The sequence below is a fragment of the Colobus angolensis genome, unplaced genomic scaffold (assembly GCF_000951035.1).
Source record: "Colobus angolensis palliatus isolate OR3802 unplaced genomic scaffold, Cang.pa_1.0 Scaffold82, whole genome shotgun sequence".
Taxonomy (NCBI): domain Eukaryota; kingdom Metazoa; phylum Chordata; class Mammalia; order Primates; family Cercopithecidae; genus Colobus; species Colobus angolensis.
The window spans coordinates 8,131,860-8,158,164 of NW_012122043.1; the positions used below are offsets into that span (position 1 = coordinate 8,131,860).

The following is a 26,305-nucleotide window of genomic DNA, read 5'->3' on the forward strand; positions in this document are numbered from 1 at the left end:
TTTTGTTTTTTTAGTAGAGATGTGGTTTCGCCATGTTGGCCAGGCTGGACTCGAACTCCTGACCTCAAGTGATCTGCCCACCATCCATAATATTTAAATAAGCATATTGACTTCTTCTTAAACTAAAGGTTAAATATAATATTTTATTTTAATAGTTTAGGTTCATGTATCTCATATCTTATGCTCAAGTTAATAATTCCTATTTGCTATACCTTTACGAAAAAGCCTTATAAATGGTTTAATAATAAATATTTCTTGGAATCTAACCTTGGAAAATTTTCCCAAATACAGCAAAAAGATTCATGCACAAAGATGCTCATCCAATTATCAATTGGAAACAGTCTTCAATGAGCAACATTATGGAAATCACTAGAGGTTGCCTATTATGCAATTATTGATATAATGTTTAAGAAGGCTATGAATATAATAAAAACATCTTTGATAAAATATTAAGTGAAAAAGCTTACATAAAAGTATATATGTAGTATGATAACATTCTGTAAAATTTTATAAGAGAATTGAGACATACATAGAAAAAAAAATAGACTGGAAAAACCATCCAGAAATTGTTAGCAGTGATTACCTTAAGGTAATGGGGGACAATGTATGTTCTTTCTACATCTCTACATGGTCTAAATTTTCTATAATAGCCAGCTATTATTTTTAATGAAAAAATAATAAATAAGAGGAGTATCCAATAAGAACAAAGTCAGTAGTGCCTTTCAAGGTTGATTTTGGGTGACTTTTCACATATTTAGGAAAGGGGACGGTTCCTTCAATAGGAGCCTGGTGAGTCCAAGAGAGCAAGAGACTGCCTCGTCACTCCTCTGACAGGTAAGAAGCATCCTGAGAAATGAACACACTTTTCCTGAAGAGAGCAGGGTCCTCTTGCTGCAGGATGTTTTAGAATCTGGCCTAATTTGGGAGACTTTTAACAATATGCCAACTAATCAGTCACATAATACAAAAAAGGGAAAAGTAGACAATCAATTGGAAATAAACAAAGACACAGTACAGGAGTAGAGCATGACCAGGTTCTTATTCATAGGAGAGATGTTCTCCTATATACGTGTTCATCAAAAATAAGATTGAAGGAAAAAGGAGGTGATAAGAACACACTCAAACTATCAACCTCCAGTCCCAGGCACTGAGACACAGAGAGAAACAGACACCATTCTGGAGAAACACATGAAGGAAATGTTCTTCCTTTATACCTATCTCCACGTGTGAAACCAATCACACACTTTCTCAAGGTTTCAGCACACTAGGGTGATTAAAAATCATCCATCCTATTCCCAGGGGCCTGAAAATCTCTCATTTAGTAGTCGATAGCAAAATTGTTCATCAGCATTCCTTAATATGATCTGTGAAAATAAAGAAAGAACACTGTGTTAAGAATAGATTTCCCACTTCCATTCTCAGGCAGAATATGGTTTGCTTCAAAATATACTGGGAATATACTGGGAATAGATCCAAATATACCACCAAAGTTGAGAGTTTTTTTTTTTTAATAGAAACAGCTCTGAGAACGTTTTTTTCTCTTAAAGACGTGTATTCTGACTAGTTTGTTGGTGTGAGCTGCGTGACTCAGGTTGAATGATCAAGGCTCAATGCATTCAGTCTAGGTTAAATTCCAGAACGTTTCTGAGCACTTTATTTGCTCAGTGGTTTCTGCATAAATTTTAAAAAATGAATTAAAACTGAAATAACTTACAAAAATGTGGGTTTATGATGAGCCCCCCCCCAAAGAACAACCTAGATTCTTTTAATGAACTAGAACGTAAGTGTAGCAAATGCAAGAATCAATGGATTGTTATGCAGGAAATGAACAATTTCCAGGGGCCTTCCTTAAGGTAAGGTCTGTTCCCATAGTCTTCGGGGAGGGTGCCCACTCCTTAAGTATGAAGACAGGAGGAAACACATGACTTGCTCTCACCCTGGACTCTTACTTCCTTTCAACTTTGGTGTAAGAGAAGGAAAACAATAGACAATTACCTGTTTATTTCATCCTAACTTCCTGGATCAAAGGCTGATTCAGGGATGGAGACGGGGGAATTGGTAAAGGCTTGCCCCCAGGGTCAGCTCCTCGCCCACATCAAATGGTTGCCAGTTCACTCCCACAAGAGGCTGACACTGTCTTCCCTGACCACTACCCCAGGAAAGATTACCCTCACCCCTCTAGAGAAAGAAGCCTCAGGAGGCACTGGCAGAGTATACCTAGCTGGTTGCCTATAAAGTTATATTTTCAGCGACGTTAAGGATATGACAAACACACCATTCAAAACAATGATCTTGTATCTGGAATTAAAAAGCATACGAAAAATTGGACATGCCAAATTTGTTGTCTCTAAGGCCACCAGTGGTTCTGAATTTTGGGGGCACCTGTTTTCTCACGGACTCTTTTGCTCTTCTTTTTTTCTGTATAGACGCAAATATCTATACCTGCACACACATAAAAAGTAGGTGATGTCCTTCTCTTAGTTCCTTTTCATTCACCAATTACTTAATTCTCAATATGTTAATGAAAGTTTAAAGTTAAACAAAGGGTAAGTTGATAGGAAATCAGTCTGCCCATTTTACTCACAGCACATTTGAGAAAGATTGAGAGATGAGAAGATTGGAGATTTAAGAGGGGGATGTGCGTGTCTGAATCTCACTCTTTTCTGATGATTACAACTCTTTAATCACCTTTAGATTTGCATCATTTTAGTTGTTTTACGTTCCTGATTGTTTTTTTCTCTACATTTCAGCTGACAAACAAAATGGCATGTGTTTCAAAATCCAAATTGTAATTTATTATAAGGTTTAATAGTGTTTTCATTAAACACAATTATGAAGGAGTTGAAATAAGTTGTCCCTTAATACGCAAGGCTTATTTTCTTGAGCACATCAGGAGGCTGTACCTCCCTTTCAGATTACATCAAATATGCATCAATCTTACTCTAACAAAGCCCTCCATAATGCAGTGCTTTTTGATATGAGCTATAACTGTCAGAACCCAAGGAAAAGAACTCTGAGACCAGAAAGACTGAAAGGAACCTGATGCAACATGATTTCCCGTATAGCACAATCATCCCATGCATAGAAATTTCTGCAGCTTAAGTACTTAAGGCATAGACTGGTCAGTGTATGAGGTCAGTGACAGGGTCAGCACAGTTCTGAGCACTGAGCAGGTACTCAATAAATACTCATGGAAGGAAGGGAAGAGAGGAAGGAGAAAGAAGAAAATTCTTAATTATGTTTCCATTTTTTACAATTTGGTTTCTCAAAAAATATTCTAATCCAGTGGAATGCTCATTGCTGTTTTTTTCCTAACTCGACATGTCCCTAAAAACATTCTTAATATTTGGTTTTAAGATTTGGACAGGTAATGAGAAAACATAATAAAAGCAAATGGTAAGACCATGGAGCAAAGCCTTGGGTTAAATTTTGCCAGTAAATTGAACTGCATTTTAATCGTGCAAAAGAGCTATTGTTAAAAACCTTGAATGCCTCACCAAAACATTTTTGTTAGCAAAAAGATGATTAACATATTTGTATATTCATAGTAATAAATATAATATGAGAATAAGACATTTTTGGGTGCTGATCTGTGAATACATTCATGATACAGAATTAAGGAAGATTAAAAAATAGCAGATCTTGGAACAGTGTGGCCTTGTTTCAATTCATGCCAAAATAGCTGTATAGGTTACAAGTGTTTTAAAAGGTCCTACAGGACAAGATACTTAAACCCTGTCCCTAACAATGCTAGCCCCTGGTGTGGGGACCAAAATTGGTAGGGAAGGTAATGTGAGAAGGAACTTCAACTTGTTTCCTTCTGTATCTCTATAATTTTTTTTTTTTCACAATGCGTTATTTTCAAATTTGGTAATTTATGGAAATAACTGAGAAAAAATCATGATTTTAAATTAGTCTTAAAAGATGCAAATTTTCAGAGCAAAGTAAAAAGCCATTAGAATGACTCACCTTGCTATAATTAGATTTTCTCCATTAGAGTTCATACAGTTTTATTTGATTTTATTAGCAATTTCTTTCAGAAGACCTTTGAGATCATTAAGCTTGGAAAGAGAAAAAAATAGAACTGGTCTTAAGATAAATTTTCCAACTTTCATTTTTAAATTATTGCTCTGTGCCTTTTCTAAGAAACAGACATATCTACTAAATAGCAAGTACAGCACATCTAAAATAAGGCAGAATGAGAGTGGCATGTGATATTTCAGATCCTGATCATTGCTTACTTTCTGAAATCATATCACTAACAATTAGTAACCAGTTAGTAAACCAATTAATATTAACTTTATTCAGAGGCAAATCATTAGTGGCTCCCAAATAGAGATAATAGATTTCAATAATAAGAACAAGTAATATGTAAAAAGAATATGTTCTATGTAACTAACATTAATAAAATTATAAGATATTAAGTTTTGCTTTGGTAAAAGTATCATACTAATAAAAATAATGTGATACTAATAAAATTTTTGCAAATAAAAGATCTCCCCCCACACACAAAAACAGCACACAATTTAAGTAAAAGGCATAATGAAATTAATCTTGATCCATGTATGTTTCACAAATTTATTACAAAAGATACATGAAGTCATTTTAAATTACACGTCATATTAGTACACTTGATAAAAGCAATTTCTGTACAGTTTGGTTTCCAATTTGCTATATCACTCACTCAAGAAACAAAAAATCTGTATTTAAATTGGGCTTAATTTCAGTAGTAACCTTTTTCTTTAACTGTTTAAAAATAAAAGAACAAAATGAAACCATAAGTGCTAATGGCTTCCTAAAATAAATAAGGCATAGTAAGATCCACACTTACAGACTTAAGATGAATTGTATTGTTTTCTGGTATAATGAGATGGGGAAATTTTGTATTCCCTATAGGAGCTTTTGAGAGACCCTTGTATTTATTCATAGTAAAATGACTTTAGTAAGCTGTTTAAAGTAGAGCAAAAACTCCAAGAGCAAAATACATTTTTAAAAAAAGAGAGTCGAAAAACAATGGGAAAAAAAAATCATTGAAAGTAAGAGTTGGTTTTTTGGAAAGATAAACAAAATCAACAAACCTTTTAAAAAAAGGAAGAAGACACAAATAAATACAATCAGAAATGAGAAAGACAACCTTACAGAGAGGGCACAGTAACAAAAGGAATCCGAAGGGGCTAATATAAGCAATTATATGCAAAAAGGTAGATAAACCTAGAAGAAATGGAAATATCCCAGAGATGTAAAACTTACAAAGACCTGAATCAAGGAGAAATACAAAGCCTGAGCAGACAAACAACAAATGAAGAAAAAAAAAATCAGCAATCAAAAAGCTTTCAACAAAGAAAAGCCCAGGATGGCTTACTGGGAAATCAGATGGCTTACTGGTAAATTCTGGCAGACAGTCAAAGAAGAACAAATACTAAACCTTAGACTCTTCCAAAAATTCGAAAAAGGAACAAGTACAAATTCATTGTGTGAGGCCAGCATTATTCTTTTACCAAAGCCAGAAAAAGAAAACTATAGGCCAAAGTTCCTAAGGAACATAGATACAGAAATCTCAATAAATTACTAGCAAAATGAATTTCAGAGCACATTAAAAGGCTCCATGGAGACACCACCACCCAGTGGTATTTATCACTGGTATGCAAGGGTGGTTCAACATATGAAGATTCATCAGTGTGATACACCACATTAACAGAATGAAAGATGAAAACCACATGATCATCTCAATAGATGCAGAAAAAACAGTTGACAAAATTCAAGGTCTTTTCATGATTTAAAAAAAATAAAATAAAAAAGACTCTCAACAAAATAGGTATAGAAGGAACTTACCACAACACAATAAAGGCCATATATGAAAAACCCACAACTAACATCATACTTCATGGGGTAAAACTGAAAGCTTTTTCTCTAAGATCTAGAATAAGGCAAGGATGCCCATTCTCACTACTGCTATTTAACAGCATGAGAAGTTCTAGCCAGAGAAATCAGACAAGAAAAAAGGAAAAGAAAAGGCATCTAAATAAAAAAGAAAAAAAGTAAAATTATCTCTGTTTGCAGATAACATAATCTTATATGAAGAAAACCCTAAAGACTACACACACACACACACACACACACACACACACACACAAACTGTTAGAACTGCTGGGCGCAGTGGCTCACGACTGTAATCCCAGCACGTTGGGAGGCCAAGGCGGGCAGATCACGAAGTCAGGAGATGGAGACCATCCTGCCCAACAAACCCCATCTCAACTAAAAATACAAAAATTAGCTGGGCATGGTGGTGCGCACCTGTAATCCCAGCTACTCAGGAGGATGAGGCAGGAGAATCGCTTGAACCCAGGAGGCGGAGCTTGCAGTGAGCTGAGATTGCACCACTGCACTCCAGCCTGGGTTACAGAGTGAGACTCCATCTCAAAAACAACAACAATAACAAACTGTTAGAACTAATAAATAAATTCAGTATATTTGCAGGATACAAAGTCAACATACAAAAATTAATGGCATTTCTATACATCAGCAAAGAGCTATCTAGAAGGGAAATTATGAAAACAATCCATTAATATAAGTAACAAAAAGAATAAAATTCTTAGAAATTTAACAGAGAAGTAAAAGACTGGTACACTGAAAATTATAAAACATTGATAAAGGAAAGTTTAAAAGACACAAATAAATGGAAAAACATCCCATGTTCATGGATTGAAAAAATGAATATAGTTAAAATATCCTTAAAGAAGTCTACAGATTCAATGCAATCCCTATCAAAATACCATGGGCTTTTTTTTTTTTTGACAGAAATAGAAATAACAATCCTAAAATGTATATAATACCACAGAAGATTCTGAATAGCCAAAGCAGTCTTGAGCAAAAAGAACTAAGCTGGAAGAATCACACATCCTGACTTCAAATTATATTACAAAGCTAAAGTAATCAAAACAGTATGGTGCTGGCATAAAAAAGACATATAGACCAACGGAATAGAATAAAGAGCCCAGAAATAAATCCACATATTTATAGCCAACTGATTTATCTAAAGGCATCAGTAGGGAAAGGAAAGTCTCTTCAATAAATGGTTTTGAAAAAACTGAATATCCACAGGTAAAAGAATAACATTGGACCCCTATCTCACACTATACACAAAAATCAGCTCAAAATGGATCAAAGTCTTAAACATAAGACTTGAAACTGCAAAACTCCTAGAAGAAAGCATAGGGGAAAACTTTCTTGACTTTGGCCTTGGCAATGAATTTTTGGATATGACTCCAAAAGCAAGGACAACAAAAGCAAAAATAATCAAGTGGGATTATATAAAACAAAATCTTCTTCACAACAAAGGAAGCAATAAATAAAATAAAAGGGCAACCTATGAAGTGGGAAAAAGATTTACAAACCATTTATCAGTAAGCACCTAATATCCACAATACATAAGGAACTCACACAACTCAATACCAAAATTACAAATAAACTGACTAAAAAGTGGGCAAAAACTCAAATAGACACTTCTCAGAAGAAGAAATTCAGATGTCAAACAGGTAAAAAGGTGTTCAGCACTTAATCATAGGGAAATGCAAATCAAAACCACAATGAGACCATACCTCACATCTGTTATGATGGTTATTATCAAAAAGGCAGATGATAAGTGTTGGCAAGGAGGTGGGAAAGGGGGAACTCTTGTACACTATTGGGAAGGTAAGTTGATATAGCTATTATGGAAAACAGTATGGAAGTTCCTCACAAAAATAAAAATACAGTTATCATATGATCCAGCAATCCCACCTCTGGGTTTAGATCCAAAAGAATTGAAATCAGGATCACAAAGAGATATCTGCCTTCTCACATTCACTGCTGCATGATTCACAATAGCCAAAATATGGAAACTATCTAATGTCTATCAAGAGACCAATGGATGAAGAAAGTGTGGTAGATACCTATAATGGAATATTTTTCAGCCTTAAAATAAGGAAATAAATCCTGCCATTTTTCCACAGCATAAGTGGAGCTGAAGGACATTATGCTAAACAAAATAAGCCAGACACAGAAAGAGAAATACTGTGCTATCTCACTTATATATGAAATCTAAAAGAGTCAAACTCATCGAGTCAGAGAGTAGCATGGTGGTTCCCGGGGGCTAAGAAGAGGGGGCAAATAAGGTGATATTGGTCAAAGGGCAGAAAATTTCTGTTATGCAAGATAAATAAATTCTAGAGATCGACTGTACAGCATGGTGACAACAGTTAACAATATTGGACCCATGAAATTTGCCAGGAGGAGAGATTTTAAATTAATCTCATTCCCTCACACATACATCCAACACTCACAGATGGTAAATATGTAGAAGTAATACGATGTTAATTAGCTGGGCTGGGTTGTGGTGATCATTTTGCAATGTATACATGCATCAAAACATCAAATTGTACATTTTAAATATATATAATTTTGTATGTCAGTGATATCTCAATAAAGTTGTTTTAAAATAAATTTAAAAGATTCCAAAAGCTTTCTTGAGAAACAAAAGATTATCCCTAAAATTCTGTGTGAGTAAAAAGAAGGAGGGTTTTTTTGGTTGTTCAGAAAGGGAGGTAAGAGGACAGAGGGGAAAATTTTAGAGACAGAGAGCAAGGGGAAAGGGAGGAGGGGAGGGAGGCGGTGGGACCACCTGAGTGATGGCCAAGGCTCTGCGCTGTGCAGTGGGGGTCCAGGCTGATGAACAGCCTGGACCCTGGGAGTCAGATCAGCTGGTCCTGTATCCACAATTCTACTGCTTCTCCTCTGACCCAGGGCCCAGGCTGGGGCCAAGTCTCCCACCTTGTCCCTCTCTTCCTGCATCCACTGTTGCTGCCCTCCTCTGTCCACTCTCTGCATGTCCCACAGCAGAGTCAGAACCAAGGTGTAGCTTGAGGAAGCTTTTGCCCAAACCCTAAGATGGCTTTCCATTAGCTTCCTCCGAAGTCACCCCAAATAAACTCTCAAATAAAAAACAAAACAACAAAACAAACTAAAATACTGTTTTCTCTACAAACACGCCACGTAGAAGAGTTCCTACCGCATCCAACTCCCCAACCAGATTGCTGGAGCCTCTCCTCCACGGTCATTCTGATCACTCAGAGAGCACTTTGAAAGGAGGATTCCAGATAGGTCCCTCTTAGGTTTTAAAACTCCCTGAGCCTTCCCTTGCGTGGGAATAAAATCCAACTCTATAAAGAGGCAAGCAAGTTCCCAGGCAGAATAACCCAGACTCCCCTACTTCTTCCCACTTGGCTCTCTTCTGGTTCATGCTGCCCTCATTGCAGCTGCTTAGAACAACCCACGGTTCTCTAGACTTAGGACCTTCACAGCTGACAACTACTACCTAGATTTTTTAAATGTTGGGGGTAAATAACACAAATAAATAAACAAGAAACTGTAAACAGATACGTTCTCATATGAGAGCTCTGCAAAGGACCCCTTTTGTTCATTTATTCATTCAATAAACATTTATTAAGGCTCTATACTATGGACAAGGTACGGGTTGGTGTAGATTTTGCCAAACCAGATGGGTCTTGTCTACCCACCAAACAGCCACAATACTGGAAGGTCTATGAATGTCATCATCCAGGATGCCATTCTCAAAAGAACGTGATAGAATACCAAATATCATCTCCTCTTCAGAGCCTGGCAGGAATCTAGCATATAGGAATCGATTGTGATTTCTGATTGTGATTTGAACCTGATTATAATTTCAGCTACCCAGCTCAGAGTGAGGGCAGACACACTCTGTCTATGCCTGGTGTTCATATGCGTACTCACGCATTTCCAATGCCCTCCAAATAAAACAGGCAACAAATCAGAGTGGCAGCAAAGACGAGCATCAAGGCACACAGGCCCCCAGAAAGCTCTTTTGAGCCTTCCTTATGTTCCCTATAATTGTAAGCATCTTCACCTGCCTCCACAGCTGAAAGAAAGAGAAGGGGTGTCCCTGAGTCAGATAAGACAGAAAAGATTTTAGACATCATGGAATTGGGACTTCAAGACGCTTACCTGGGCGATGCTTAGAGCATAAGAAGCAATTCCATTCCAGCACCCAGCTCTTAGACAGTGAATTAAGAAAGCTGAATATAACGTCTTTTATTTTCTGACCATAACTACTGGCCTCCAGTTGAAAGCTCAAAGATATTAGTGACAAAAAAAAAAAAAAAAAATCCAAACTATTAACAGATCCATACCTTTGTATCCAGTTGTCTAAATCGATGCCTCATTCTGCAAAGAAATTAATGAAAAACAAAGTGAACAAGAGAAAAAGAGATTGAGAGAGGGCTATTAGGCTCCATTTTGCAGTCTTTTAAATTAAAGTACAGAATACAAATCATTTTCACTCTCAGCTAGATCAAGAATCCGCTGCATTTACCTTTCTTTCTGATTGTCTTCCTAGTACGCAAACAAAGCAGAATTTTGTATCATCACAATTAGAAGCACAGCACATAAAACAACTATCTCTGTTGATAGGGTGTTGAAAAATGACTTGTAAGTCTGTCTCTGCCTTGCAAAACCTAGATCTCAGAGTCTAGGGACAGAGGAGAGCTTATGGCACGGTCTCTGCTGTTAAAAGAGAATGAGCATCACATGCTTCTTTCAATAGCTGTATTGAACCCAGCAAAGGTATTAGTTGTGCTTATGTATACTCATATTTTGTTAGAGTGAAACTTGAGGTGTTTTGAGCTCTCAGGAAGAGTGACAGCTGTCAGTGAAGAATGTTAACCTTTACAATAAGAGCATGCTCTATACACTTCACAGCATATTACTTGTGGGCCACCTACAGACTTAGCTATGACTTATCTATTTCTATAAGCTGTTTTATCAATGTATTTCTTAATCACATGGATTTTATAACAGCTTCAGGCGATTCATAAATGAATTCAGGATTTTTCAGGGGCAGCCTGTAACAGATCAACAAAATGGTTTGTCTATCTTCTCATCTCTGTACTTCTTCACCACAAAGATAAATAGGTGTGTGGCACTTGCAAGATAATGCCAATGGCCCATGACCTGTGAGTCTTGCCAGAACCCACCTCTGCAGCTGCAGCAGGGGACCCACCCTCTCGTTACCTAGTTTCATGGCCCTGCACTGCAGGCTCCAAATACCTCTTTCTCTCCCAGGGCCTTGAAGGGCAATTGGGATAGTAGATGGGTGGTTTTTCCCCTTCTCCAAAGGCTGGCACACACTTATGTGTTTGTCATCTTCAATTGCCTGGGTAATATCTTTGTGGTGGTACTGCTCTCCATTGAAAATGCTCTTTACTGAGTTTGCTCAGATAAGCTGCCTACATTCTGTGGGCTTATGTCTACAGAGGGAGCCTTGCAAAGTAGAAAGGGATGTCTGACATACTCCTCTGAGGTGTCGTTGGCTTTCGTGTTGATCTTGACAAGGTAATTTTCCTTCATGACACCCTCCCATGCCAAAGTCTCGTTGTCTTCATTTTTGAAACCTTGAATAATGAGAAAAAGAAAACATTCAAATTGTTTCATTTGCCCCTTGCTTCCTAAATTAAGATCTTCTAGGCATTTTGTAAGACTCTGGAACTAAGAATGAGATTCGTCCTGCACAGGCTGGTCTGACTAATGTTACCTCCTAGTGACAGCATCAGAGTGATGGAATAGTAATGGCTTTCTCCGTAACAATGAGGAATTGAAGCTGCCTGCATAAAATAGGAATGCAATCTTTATTCTAAATAGACATCGATCCAAATCCTATCTGTGTGTTTTGTGACTTAGCAAAATCATTCCACTAATGAATTTAGTCCTCCCATTTGATATGTGCTCTTCTTCCATTTTGATGACATAAAAATGCTAAACCATTCAGCTGGATAATTGCTGATGAATTGTGTACCTACTCTCAACCTAAAACTGGGGTAGGAGCTCTGGAGGAGAGGAAAATAAGCCTAAGACATTGTTCCTGTCCTTCTGAAACATGAGACGTGGACCTCAAAGAAAATTCACCTAAGATAGAGCATGCCCTAAGATTGTTCCGGGACATATTCAAGTAAGATTCTTAGTTTAATTTATTATGGTGCCTGAGCCTTTCAGATGACAGGACAACAAAAGAACAGATCCACATGTCACCTATATCAAGTACAAATGCAATGGATGTCAAACCTCCATACGAATTCACGGGGACAGGAGAGCACATATGCTCACACACACGTCCGCTTGAAATAAATTTATGTAGTTTTTAACTTTTGAGTTACCATTTAAATGTATTCATCAACATGTTAGAGTTTATGAATAATTATAAGATTTCTCTGGATTTAAAAAGAATTAATTGGGGGTCAAAGATAGAACCAATATGCATGTGGCTGGATTTAAGCAAATTCTTTGTGCGTGCATGTGTGTGTGTGTGTGTGTGTGTGTGTGTGTGTGTGTAGATGAAGTTTCACTCTTGTCGCCCAGGCTGGAGTGCAGTGGTGCAATCTCGGCTCACTGCAACCTCCACCTCCTGGGTTCAAGCGAATCTCCTGCCTCAGCCTCCCAAGTAGCTGGGACTACAGGCGCATACCACCAAACCCAGCTAATTTTTATATTTTTAGTAGAGACAGGGTTTCATCATGTTGGCCCAGGATGGTCTCAAACTCCTGACCTCAAGTGGTCTACCCGCCTCAGCCTCCCAAAGTTCTGGGTTTATAGGCTTCAGCCACCGTGTGCAGCCTCGATTTAAGCAAATTCTACATAGCAAATATGGATTTATTTTTAAGTGTGGTTACTCATTTTACAAAATAATTCTTAACTAATTTTTTGAATTGTATTTTTCCTAACAAGTTTGAATGTCTTTTCTTCAAACAAAATCAATGAGGAAGTCCAACAGGAGTGCTTAAAAATCAGCACGGAAAGGGTAGACACTCCTGGACACAGACAGCCAGAGAGTAAGGATGACAAATAACCAAAAAATAAAAATAAAAAATGACCAACCTCTGTAACACTCAAAGAAATGCTGATTGAAATGATGACATAGCATTTTCACTAACCATACTGGAAAATTAGCAGTAAAATAATGACTATATCCCGTATTGGCAAGAACGTGGATAAATAGTCCTTCCATATGAGGGGAAAATCTTTCAATTGTTACTGCCTTAGGGTAACGGGGGACCAGAAGATGGAGGAGGGGGGACAGGCAATATACAAGACTTAAAAGGTGCATACCCTTTATTTAGAAATTTCTCTTTAGAAATAACTCAAAGGAAAAAAGTATTCATGTGCTCAGAAATGAATGCACAGAACTCTTTAACATAGCATTTTATGCTAGCAAAAGCATTGAAACAATCTACATGTTTAACAAGGAACTGATTAATTATGGTGCATCCATAGGCTGGAATACTACTCCACGGTTGAAGATTGTCATATAGATTAGATTGTTACTTGTGGATATGGAAAAAGTTGGCAATGTATTATTAGTTAAATGAACAAGTTAGATTATGGATGTGTGTACATAGAACAATCCAATTACTATACACCCACACAAGAATAATAGAATAAACACCAGTGTGTTGACAGTATTTACCTCTGGATGGTGGGTTACATGTGCTCTTCGTCTTTATTTGTGCTTTCCTATATTTTTCAAATGTCCTATAATGAATATGGATTTCTTTCTGAATCATGAAAAATAATATATTTTATGAAAAAGCAATTACTGGGTAGCATACTTTTTTATTACTTGAAAATGTCACCAAAAAAAGCACCAAAAGTCAAACTTTGGATTCTACTTATCTGAAAGTCATTTGAAAAATCTTGCGTTTTTCTCCAAAGAACAATTTCAAAATTAAACCCATGACGTCGCTGTCATTTGAAGGCAAAGCAAAGGACATGTAGGAAATGAATTGCCAACTAGAGGTCCTGGCAACCGCCAAGTGCTGTGGTTTCAGGCATTAGTCACCTCCAAGGAGACGAAGCAAATGAGCAGGCAGTGACCAGGCACCCTGGGGGGTGGGCAGTTAGTAAGTGGGGCTTTTGGCTCTCTCTGTCCCATCACCACCACACCACCCCAGGGTGGAAAAAGATCCTGTCCTTCTGCCATCTCCTATTCTCACTGTTTCTTTGCTTCTTCCTGAGAATATAAACTGTCTGAAGAGGGATAACATCAACAGTTACATCATTTCTCTGATTATTATGAGATCGCCACTCTCCCAGGGGCCCACTTGGGAGACAGGTCCAAATTCACTCATTCATGTCTGACTTATCTGGTGGCTTCCTTGAGCTGAAGCCCCTTGTCATTTGCTGGCCAAATTGGGGGATTTGTTTCCATTTTTTAGTCATATTGTGCTTAATCATTAAATACGTTTTAGGGGAATGTAATGAATTTTGCCCTGCCTTTTCAAACTCATCCCTAATCTGCAGTACTGATTTATCCTCACTTATACACTGAATTTCCCGATTCTCCTGATCCTGGACTGAGTACAATGTATCTTTGGAGAATGGACCTTTATCCCATGCAGTCCCTTCCTCCCACACATCCTGAACCTGAATCCCACTAGTGATGGGCAGTTCACTACCTCCACAGAACAATTAATCTCATTTCCAGATAGCTCACACTGTTAGACATTGTTCTTTGTACTGAATCAAAATCTTCCTCACTGCAACTTTTATCCATTGTTTGTTATTTCCCCTGAATCATTCAGAAAAAAGTATGACGCTTGTAGGGCTTCCGTTACATGAAGGCACAGAATGGCCCCCTAAGTCTTCTCCCAGGTCCTATAGCCACCAGCCATGACATGGCTTCAAGACAGAACCAATGAGAGTCCTGAGGCATGTCATTAAGTGTTTCTAGTATCTGGGTGCCATTTTTGAGTATAGTCAAATTCCAGATCTGAACTTCCAAATCCTCTCCCTGATATAAAGACTTTTTGTGCTTTTAGTTAGAATTGAATCACTTTGTCTTTCAAGGCAAAATGGTGGCAAGAAAGACAGCAACTTATCCAAATTGTCAAAACACTTTCTTCATTAAGAACGGCAGTTACATATGTGTGATTGTTAATGACATCCCCAAAGTGACATTTAACATCTTAAAATAATGCTGTTAAAAGAGTTGACTACGATGATTCTTTAAGGTGTGACAGGAGTTCGGGGTCGTGAATACATTCGCATTCTGAAGGCCAGACTTTAGGGCTCACAGCTATCGGGAGAACACAGAAATATGTTATGATCAATATTTAAAGTCATATTTATGAGTACTTTGTCTCCATTTCTAAGTAGTTCAAGAACCCCACAAAAAAACGATGCTTTTTGGCAAGTTAAATGTTTCTTAATTGCCACCAATTACCATGTCTAGGTTAGCAAAATTTATATTTTTACTTTCTGAATCTTCAAAATATTTGAGATTACACTAAAGGCACAGACGGAATCAGCCCTCTATGGAACATGAATCCAGTGGTGGCAGTCAGTGACCATTTTATCAAATACCCTTAGGAAAAAAACAGAAGGCAACACCTGTCCAGCAGCCACTGAAAGGCACAACACCTGTGAACAGTAGAATGCGGATTTTAAAGAAAGCAGAGAGAAGGACCACCTGACCCTATTCCTTTAGTCACGTGTACTGGATTCTCCCCTAGATTTTCCACTTCCAAATTGCCCTTGACTCCAAATTTCCTATCTAACAGCGACTTTTCTTTTTTCAATAGTGTTCCAGGTGGAAGCGGGGGAGCATCTCACGACTCTCCCCTCCGCCAACATCTTCCCCAAGTCACAGGAGTGAGCATCAGGACCTGAGAAGCCTAATTCCACGTGGTGATCTGCGGGTCTCCCCAAACCAGCCCTGGGAGTTTCTTTGCTCACTTCTGCCTTGAGGGAAATAAGTCCAATCATCAATGAGGTGTCATGATGTATGTTTCATGGTTCTTGTCACCATTTCTTGCACTGTCGGGACTCCTGTCTACAATTTATCCTTCCTCTGGGATTCAGGATGGCACATTGTGACTTGGTGGGCTGAGGGCAGGGAGAGGGGGACTGTATGGAGCTAAAACGTGGCTGTAGGATACAGCTCAAGCCTTACACTCGTCTCCTACAACCCTCAGTCCCAAGATCTTCTCTCCCCTGTCCTCCTACCTCTCTTAACTACCTCATCCCTCTGCCCACTCCCTCTGTGGTGCCATCTCAGCCTCTGCCCCTTTGCCTGGCTAATTCCAATTCATCTTCTGGGTCTCAGCTTGGATATTCCCTTCCTCCATAAATATTCCCTGAGGCACTCTAGTCAAGGGCTTAAATGTCCTCTCTGTGGCCATCACAACCCCCTGCACAATCCCTAAAATTAGTGTTTCCCATACTTTTTAATTAAGGCCTTTCCATTTTCATTCTCTGCTCCCCACTCCCCCAGATGATAAGCCCTGCTCAAGAGCACAGATAGCTTCTATCTTATTTAGCACCATATCCACAGGGCCCATTATCATGTGGTAGGCTCTTGGCATGTATTTGTTGAATCGGCTCTCCCAGGCCCCCTCACTCCCTGCATCGCAGGCTCTCCATGAAATTACCTACCTCACCTCTGGTCTAGCTCCCACCAAATGATGGCCTCCAGGCCCAGCCCATGTGCCGTTGTTCATGGCTGCATCCCCAGAACTGAGACTTCATGTTTGTGCAGGACTGACCCCCTCCTGCAAGAGGACTAATTTTACACTATTTATTTTTATAGGTGCTAAGCGGGGGGTGCTCCTTTTCATGCTGTGATTTTCTTGCCTGTGCACAATTTCCACACATCCTTGTGCTCACTCAGTTTTCCAATTTAGATCTGTGGGTAGTGTGGGGTGCGTTTTACAGAACTCTGCCAAAGTGGACTGTGGCAGGAAATGAGGTTGGTAGACTCTTGCTTCTGAAATTTATTAGAACTCAATGATGTTCCTTTCTAACTTTTATTCCCCTACTTAGACATTTTATGAGCACTTTTTTTTATTGGTTTCTGGGGGCCGTCCAGAATATAAGTGATGATAGGGTTTAGGACCCACTACCTCAAAATATGGCACCATGGCATATTGGATATTTTAAACTGAAAGAACTGGAGAAAAACCACACAATCAGGAAGGTCTCTGTGATCTGACTTTTCCTGCCCCTCTCCCCTGAAGCAGGTCGTATCACCTAGGAAGGATTTTCTGACCTTCCCCTACAGCAGGTCATAGGACCCTCATGTGAGAGGCACCCTCCTTATACATAGAGGAAAAGAGTGTCCTCATCTCCAAAGACACAGAGATGCAGAGAGAAATGTGAATGCATAGGCCTTGCTAGGTCTCCCAGTTTATTACCATGGGATCATACTCTGTTTGCCCTATCCTATTTCTCCACAACCCTACACTCTTCATTAAACCTACCATTAAAAATGTTCAAGTTTGGCTGAGAACAGTAGCTAACGCCTGTAATCCCAGAACTTTAGGAGGCTGAGGCGGGCAGATCACTTGAGGTCAGGAGTTCGAGACCAGCCTGGTCAACATGGTGAAACCTGTCCCTACTAAAAATACAAAAATCAGCCTGGCATGGTGGTGCAACCCTGTAATCCCAGCTACTCGAGATTCTGAGGCAGGGGAATTGCTTGAACTTGGGAGGTGGAGGCTTCAGAGAGCCAAGATTGCGCTACTGCACTCCAGCCTGGGGGACAGAGCGAGACACCATTTCCAAAAAAAAAAAAAAAATGTTGTTTCTTCGGACCTTCCTTTCCTTATGAAGGCTCTGATGCCACATAAAACTTATATTAAATTTCTATGCTTTCCTCTTGTTACTCTGTCTTTTGCTATAGGGATCTCAGCCATGAGCCTAAGATAGGTAGAAGAAAATATATTTTTCCTCCCTGACCGTAACAAGATAACCGAATAATTTATAAATATCAAGGAAGCCATTTCAATCCCAAATTACCAAAAGTCATTTTCTGGAGCCAAGTTTATGCATTTTAAAAACATCGACATAGGGCCAGGGGGCAGTGACTCATGCCTGTAATCCCAGCACTTTGGGAGGCCAATGTGGGCAGATCACGAAGTCAGGAGTTCAAGACCAGCCTAGCCAAAATAGTGAAACCCTGTCTCTACTAAAAATACAAAAATTAGCCAGGTGTGGTGGCTGGCGCCTGTAGTCCCAGCTACTTGGGAGGCTGAGGCAGGAGAATCGCTTGAACCCAGGAGGTGGAGGTTGCAGTGAGCCAAGATCGTGCCACTGCACTCCAGCCTGGACAACACAGTGAGACTCTGTCTCAAAAATAAATAAATAAATAAATAAATCATCCACATTGACCACAGATGCTGCTGAGAAAGAATGTGCTCAGGAAAGGTTTTTTTCAAGGATGGAAAACATACCCGATCTCCAAATTACCTGTGAAAATATATCGATTTTGGAACAGTAGTAACAGAAAAACAGCTAAGTGCAGAGTATGCTGAAGAAGCTCTTTCTTAAAGATTTGCTGGAACTGCCTGGGCATGGTGAGGATGAAGAAAGGCACCCTGGGGTCAGCCCATGTAACCAGCATTTTCCAGGTGTGAATGCGGCTGCAGATGTCAGGGCATAGAAAATTTGGTTTTAAATTGTTCAAGGCATCAAAGATAACGTTGGACCGCTCAAACTACCCAAGTCTAGTATGGTAGGGGAGTTAATGAGAGGTAAGCCCCCATGCACCTTGCTCCAAGGGAGCCATGCATTTCTGTTGTGATTTGGGAGCAAGACGGGCAGTGAGAAGCTCTCCTTCTTTTGATATACCAGCGTTGGGTGGGGGAGGCACTCTCAGAGGACCAGCGCATTCAGCTCAGTGATGCCTAGAGTGGTAGGTGGCCAAACAGAGCCACGATGGCCAAACAGGGCCGTGGATTCTTCCACCCACCAGGCAGGCTGTCCTTCCCACCCAGAAGCGGAGTCACATTCTCTACCAGCTCCGTCTGGGTGGGCCTGTGACTTGCTTGGACCAACAGAATGCAGCAGAAGTGACGTCATCTGACTTTCTGAGCCACGGCCTCAGGGGCCTTGCAGCACCTGCTCTTTGCAGGAACCCAGCTGCTATGTCTGGTGACACTGAGACTCTCTGTGCTGCCTGGCCAGCCCTGCACGTGAGAATGTATGTGGACATCCAGACCAGCCAGCCTGGGGCCCAGCTTCCAACCACTGGATGCTTCAAGGAGCAGAGGCAGCCAGCCCAGCCCAGCCCAGCCCTGCCTCGCCCCAGGACGAACCCACAGAATCAAGGGCAAATAAATGCTTTCAGGAAACCAAGTTTCGGGGTGACTTGTTACACAATTATATATAACTAATTCACTTAGAGACCTAAAATGGCCCTCCTTTATTTTTTTCACAAGAAGGTAACTGAAAATGAAAATCCTGAAGGTACCAAAGCATGGTCCAACCCGAGTCATTAACTCTACATCCCTTGTCAGCACACGGGGCCATGTTAAGACCAGAAGGGTGACCAGCAGTCCCTGAAACCAAGGAGGTTCCCAGAAGGCAGAAATTTCCATGTTACAATTGGGATAGTCCTGGGCAGATAGTCCTGGGCAGATAGGCACAAGCTGCTCACCCTAACTGAATGGGTACACTCTGCTAACCTTAACAGGATGGGGTCAAGCTGCTCACCCTAATCAGATGGACACAGGGTGCTCACCCTAACTGGGTGGGCACAAACTGGCACCCTAACTGGATGGGCACAAGTGGTTCACCCTAACTAGCTGGGTACAATCTGCTCACCCTAATCAGATGGACACAGGGTGCTCACCCTAACTGGGTGGGCACAAACTGGCACCCTAACTGGATGGGCACAAGTGGTTCACCCTAACTAGCTGGGTACAATCTGCTCACCCTAACTGGATGGGCACAGGCGGCTCACCCTAACTAGATGGGCACAGGTGGCTCACCCTGACTGGATGGGTACACTCTGCTCACCCTAACTGGATGGGCACTAGCTGGCACCCCAACTGGTTGGACACAGGCTGCTCATCCTAACTGGTTTCCCAGGATGCAGGACTCTCAGTACTAAGATGGCGAAGTCCTGAGCAAACCACAACGAGATGGTCACCCTACACCCTCGGCACATTTGCCATCCTGAGTCCCTTCCTTCAGAAAAAAATATTTAAAATATTTTATGACTAAGTTGGTATAAAACAAATACATTAATATATGTGAGAACACTTTCTTTAATCTAAAGGCTCATTTTTTTCTTCTGGCTTTTAAAGAAACGTAAAGATGTTCAGGAGCCCCCGAGGTCCTGTGGGCCCTGGCACTGTGCCTGATGGAGGAGTTGGCCCCACAGCTACACCCCCACCCCAGAGATGGCTCCTTGGCTTAGGTCTGAGGTTAGGGGGTGAGGAAAAAGGCCAGGGGCACCCTTTCTACCTTTTCTTTTGTGTCCAAACATCCAAACGAATAAAAACAGGTCCCTTCCTCCCTGCATGCTTAATCTGGTTGAGGTGTAACTGCAGGCTAGGAAGATTGTCTGGCTTAGTGATTCTGGGAGAAACCCAAGCCCGGTGTGGGCTCCTGCAGGTCCAGGAAGAGAGCTGGGTGCCGGTTGCCTGCATTCAAATGACATGCGGCTGACAGCTGCTCCCACTTCAGGGGTAGGGAGAGGTGGCTGGGTGGGGAGCTGCCTGCACCCCAGTTTGTGAGGCCTAAGAAGGTAGGTGACCACATAAGAGTCAGAATGATCCACAGTCCGATGTGTGGATGGGTTGATGGCTGCCTTCCTGAAGAGATTAGTGTGTGGAGTCTGTGGGGTATCCACCTGGAAACCAGAGGCTGGGGTGGGGGCAGCCACCAGAGAAAACATGGCCAAGTCCTAGGAGTTGGGGTCAGAGGGGACAGCCAAGGGACTCTCTGAAGGACCCCTGAGTGCCCATACAATCAAGGATCAGTTTCAAACATGTGCCAGGCTAAAGGGCATGGAGCAGCCCAGAACAGCATCACTAAGAAAAGGCTTTCAGCTGGCCTTCCCATCCTGTCCCTCTGTGCTCCAGCTGCAGAGGGTCAGTCCCCACAGCTGGCGAATGGGAAAGAACGGAGGGAACAGCCCACTGCCCACCCTCCCTGACAGCCCCATCAGCTGGGAGGGGTGAGGGGCAGGGGGAGTCTCACCGCTGAATAGCAATTAATAGACTGGTTAATATATTGAACTGCATGTTCCTCTCTTTCTTCCTTCCTTCCCTCCTTCCTTCCCTCCTTCCTTCCTTCCTTCCTTCCTTCCTTCCTTCCTTCCTTCCTTCCTTCCAGATGGAGTCTCACTCTGTTGCCCAGGTTGGAGGGCAGTGGTGTGATCCCAGCTCACTGCAAGCTCCACCTCCCAGGTTCAAGCAATTCTCCTGCCTTAGCCTCCTGAGTAGCTGGGACTACAGGTGCACACCGCCACGCCTGGCTAATTTTTTTGTATTTTAGTAGAGATGGAGTTTCACCGTGTTGCCCAGGCTGGTCACGAACTCATGAGCTCAGGCAATCTGCCCGCCTCGACCTCCCAAAGTGCTGGGATTATAGGCATGAGCCACCGCGCCCGGCCACATGTTTCTATTTCTAAACTGAGATGATGTTTTCTCAAGTAAAACAATTGTAAGATTTTCCATTTTCCTAAGAAGAGTCACAAACCCTGCTGGAGTCAGGTTTAAGGGTTCCTAGAGAATAAATTTCATGGGAACAATGAAAAGCAAAAACAAAGTCATGATTGGACACTATCCCATGAATTCTGCCTGTTCAACATACTATTTACATTATTACACGATCTGTCCCAAAGTCATTCATTCCCCACAAAGTAGGCTATCCCGGCAGTTCCACAGTGCTTTCTTCATCTACGCTTCCTCTAGGGCAATTCATTGGTTGGCCTGATGCCTGATCTTTACAGATGTATAGATGTGAACAGTGAAAGAACTTGTGAATAATTCCTTCCTGTTGAGATACACACCAGGCATCCTTCCCTGAAATTAATCGCTGCTTCTGATCCCAAGCCCACATGGATAAACCACTCACAGCAGACAGAAGACTCCATGTTTTCCTCCTTACAGCAACACTTGAAGCACTTCTTCACCACCATGTAGAGGTAAGCAAAGACGACGAAGGGGAAGGGGATATTGAGGCGGCTGCAGTACTCCTGCACCAGGAAGTACCTCTGGAACTTCCAGACCTGGTCATTGTTCTCCTGGACGGTGCCTACCGTGTAGCTGGCGAGGGAAGAGAGAAGGCCAAGACTTAGCATTGCGCATGCCTCATCGCTAAACTGCCAAGTATGGCAATAGTGGTATCAAGCTATTACTGCAATAGCTTAAGTCCAGACAGGAGAGAAGAACCCAGACTGATACAAGAGCCAAAATACCTCAGCAGGAAGTGAAAGTGGTCTTCAATTCATGCTGGGTCAAAAGTGTGTCTGGCTTTTGGTGTTTTGTTTTTTTTAATCACAAAAAAATGCTCAACAAACTTTAAAATTATTTTATTTCAAGATATTTCAATGATTCTCTTTTTGTGTTCATTTTCTCATGATGTGAGACACAAAGGGGTCCAAGATGTCAACACCCTTGGAACTAGCATGGTGGCCCTCATCCATGTCTAAGTATAAACAGCCTGGGAAGAAAACAGCTTGTTAGTGTTTATCAAGAGCCTTAAGAATGTTCATCCCTTTGACTCAATGACTTTACTTCTGGGAACTTAACCTAAGAATAAGGACACACTAAGAAAAAATATATATGTAAATGAATATATATGCGTGACTATTGGCCACCAGCACTATAGGTAACAGCTGCCCCCACCCCCTACTCAAAGAGAAAGAAAGAAACTTAATGTTCATCACTAAGAAAATGTGTCACACATTACGGTTAACCAATACGATTACATTATGCAGCCATTAAAGTTATGAATAATTGTTTTACTATGGGGAGATGCTTATCATATATGTTAAGTGAAAATAATTAGGCTCAAACTTGTGTTTACAATGTGGTTTCGTTACGCAAATCTCAGTTCACAAAGAGAAACAGATCAACCACAAATGGCGGTCCCCTTGGGCATCACGTCTTGGGCACTCTTTATTCTCTTTTCCATTTGCTTTCCAGCATGGCGCAATGAGTATGAATTACTTCCATAATGATTAAAATGTTTATTTTGTGTCTTACTCCAAAATAGATAATGCCAAGGATTTCTCTGTTACAAATTAAACCAAAACTATAAAATAGCTAACACTTATTATAAACCAGACACGGTTCTAAGCGGTCTGCTTAAATTAATTGGCTTCATCTACAAACAACTCCGATGTACGTCTATTATCTGTGATGTCTATCATCATCTACAATGAACAGATCAGGAAATGGAGGCACCACAAAGGTAAGAGAATTGTCTGAGTTCCCCAGTTAGGAAGTGTGGAATCCGGGATTCGGACCCCACAATCCAGCCCCACGTCTATTTGCCTCACTGCTACATGACACCACCTCACAGAGGGGAGCGGGAAATGTTTTAAGCAATGCTCTATTTCAAAAAAGGGGTTTGAGATGTGCTTCCTTTCAAAAGGATTTTACTGGGCTACTTGCTAGCTTAGCATTTTAGATAACTACAAAGTATATGACAATATGCAAAGTGCAACCATCCAAGACATTTTTATTTTTAATATCAAATCATCCTTTCAAGAGCCAAAGAAGCTGCAATGAACTGTTTGAAGGCAAATCCTGATGGAGGAAGCATTAAATTATCTAAATTCTGGGGAACATCCTCAATGAGGTCAGGCAGAAAAATCGATTACATATGTTATGAGACCTCATTCTTGCACCTTGGTACATTACATCATATTACATTAGACTTAAATATCTTAAGCAAAAAAAAGTCAGATATCTATGCAAAACACTAACCTACACAGACAATGGTTATGGCTTTGCTTAAAGTTTAGCTTCGTTTATCTTGGTGTTTAATAATGAATGGAACACCTCTGCAATCTACACTAGGGTCTGGATCCTGTGTAAGGCAGACTTGTAGTAAGTGCCTCTTGAACAGGGTGAGAGCCTTAAAGGGAAAGGATTTATGTTTATTAAACATCTCTTACGTGTAAGGTCCTATACCAGGCATGTAAATTGGTTGCTTGACTGATCCTCATATCATCCCTGAGTGGTAGATTGCTTAGGTGAAAAACAGCCAGGACTGGGATGTATTACAGTGCAGCCAATCCAATCTAGCAGCCAGCCTGGCGTTTCTTCTAAATGTAGGTCAGGTTGCTTTGAGGCTAATACCAAGCATCATTATCCGCCCTCTCTAGTCCGCAGCTGGTTCTGTTGCCTACAAAATGCACTGTATGCTTCTGCTGCTGCAACGAGACAGGTGTGCATGCAGCAGCCCCAGATTAGGGAAGGCCAGGCTAAGAACTTGCCAGAAATCAGAGTTTACTACTTGGACCAGAACAACTATTACCATTCAAATTATCGTCCCTAGAAGTAACTTGAAATATTCGAATTTGGGGAATTTAACCTAAAAATAAGACAAGATGAACGTGAAGATATTTTAAGCAATATTGTATTTCCAAAAAAGAAATAGATGCTCTATTTCAAAAAAGGAAATGGAATATTTGACTATATATCTAGTCAAAAAAATGGATTATACTGACTTCTCAGAACTCTAACACCAAAGAAAAAATTAAAACAACTGCATCCATTTTCGTGCATTGATGTTGTTTTCTGAGGTATTATTCCAAAGGAAGCAATAAGTCCTATTGAAAGGAGAAACTTCCAGGATGCTCAGAGCAGGGGAAAGCATTCTCTCTGGCAAGTGGGCCCACGTCTTCCTTAGAGAGCTCAGAGTGGAAATGCAGCCCAGCAGAGTCCACGCAGGAAGAGATTTATTGCACCATGGCTTAAGTGGCCACTTGGAGTCAGGGAAAAACATATCTTCTAGACCATCTAAAATAGGGATTGGAAAACTGCAACTTGGGACCAAGCCAAGCTCCCCACCTGTTTTTGTACAGTCCATGGGCTAAGAATGGCTTTTACAAAGCAGGGAAGTGCGGGTGGGTACAGCATCACTGAATACTGCTTCTTTTGACACATCTGACCAATGACCCTAGCTGGCCCTTACAGAGAAAATCTGTGATCCCTGAGCTATAGTGCACATAGGCCAGTGCCCATGAATAAGGCTTTGTGTTTATATCATTCCCTACTTTAAAGAGCTCTGCCTCATATGTCACCAATCATTTGTTCCTCAGGACAACCAGGTTGACTGCACGGCCCCTCCTGCTGGAAGGGTACCTTCCTCTGTACCTCAAGGGCAAAGGTGGATCCAGTGAGCAGCAATGCTTTCCCAGACAAATAGCACACATCCCAGGGGGTGTGAGTGAACCAGCTGAAAACTGGACATTAATACCCAAAAGCCGTTTTGCATAAATAATGCATATTCAGGATCGACTAGGCTGAGATTCATTTATACACTGAGGTCCACCTGACCCAGACGGCAGCAACTTCCAAAATGTTCTGTTTCTCTCAAGTCAGTCCAGGACTCAGCCAAATAGACATGAGGGTTCTCCAGAGGGGGGCTCCTAATGGAGTGATGCTTCCACCTGCTTTCCTAAAACAATGTTTTTATTCTGTAGACACTGTTTTCAAATTCTGTAAAGGGGAGAGTGAACTCTGCAGAAAAGGATTTTCTGGGCCAGCACGTATACACCCCCTCAGCAAAGCAAGCATCGGAGCGGCTTACAGACCATCTCTCATGCCCAGGGTCTCACCCACCCCAACTGAGATGGTTCTCAAAGTCTCCTTGACAACCAGTGGCCATCTGGTGTTGTCCCTGAGAGAATTCTGCAATTTTCCCTTTGTGCATCTCTCCAGCAATATCTTGTGCCCTTGGCGTCCTGTCCTTGGCAAACACCCAGCTGGCTGGAGATGTGCAGTGACAGCTGAGGTCCATCTCCTGAAACCAGTTGAGCACCTTCAGCTGAGCAGGAGAGGAGGAGGAAGGAGAGGCCCTGCAGAGGGACAGCAGTTCAGAAACTCACTGAGAGTGGAAATGGTACCAAGAGGGAATAGACGTTTAGAATTTAGATAGCTTTGTACATAAATGAAGTCCAGAGGTACGCTAAAAAAAATACACCATGACCATGGAATAGGATGACTAAATATTAAAAACATTTATATCATACATCATTTGTACAATACATCATAATACTAGATCAAAAGGAAAAATAGCGTTTCAATAGCTGCTAGAAAGTCTTCTGGCAACATATAACATCCTTTCTTGATTAGGAAAAGAAAGAGAAAGGAGCTTAATAAACAAAAAAGAGGAGGAACTTTCCATGACATGATAAAAAGAAAAAAAAAAAGAAAGGTAATTTAGTAAGGAGAGTCATTCCAGAATAAATAACGAAAACTTTAATATCCTTCCTATG

At 40.9% G+C, this 26,305-nt stretch overlaps 1 protein-coding gene across 1 annotated transcript in view; it reads right to left on the bottom strand.

Annotated features, from left to right (window-relative positions):
* Window positions 1-517: 517 nt before the first annotated feature.
* The window catches only part of TRPM8 (transient receptor potential cation channel, subfamily M, member 8), a 98,983-nt gene continuing 73,195 nt past the window's right edge, over window positions 518-26,305 (bottom strand). The window contains exons 22-26 of the mRNA XM_011929628.1: window positions 21,928-22,118; window positions 11,366-11,465; window positions 10,206-10,239; window positions 3,970-4,061; window positions 518-1,364 (exon numbers count right to left, since the gene is read on the bottom strand). Coding sequence (XP_011785018.1) covers window positions 4,011-4,061; window positions 10,206-10,239; window positions 11,366-11,465; window positions 21,928-22,118 — 376 coding nt within the window. The 3' untranslated portion in view covers window positions 518-1,364; window positions 3,970-4,010. The remainder of the gene's footprint in view (window positions 1,365-3,969; window positions 4,062-10,205; window positions 10,240-11,365; window positions 11,466-21,927; window positions 22,119-26,305) is intronic.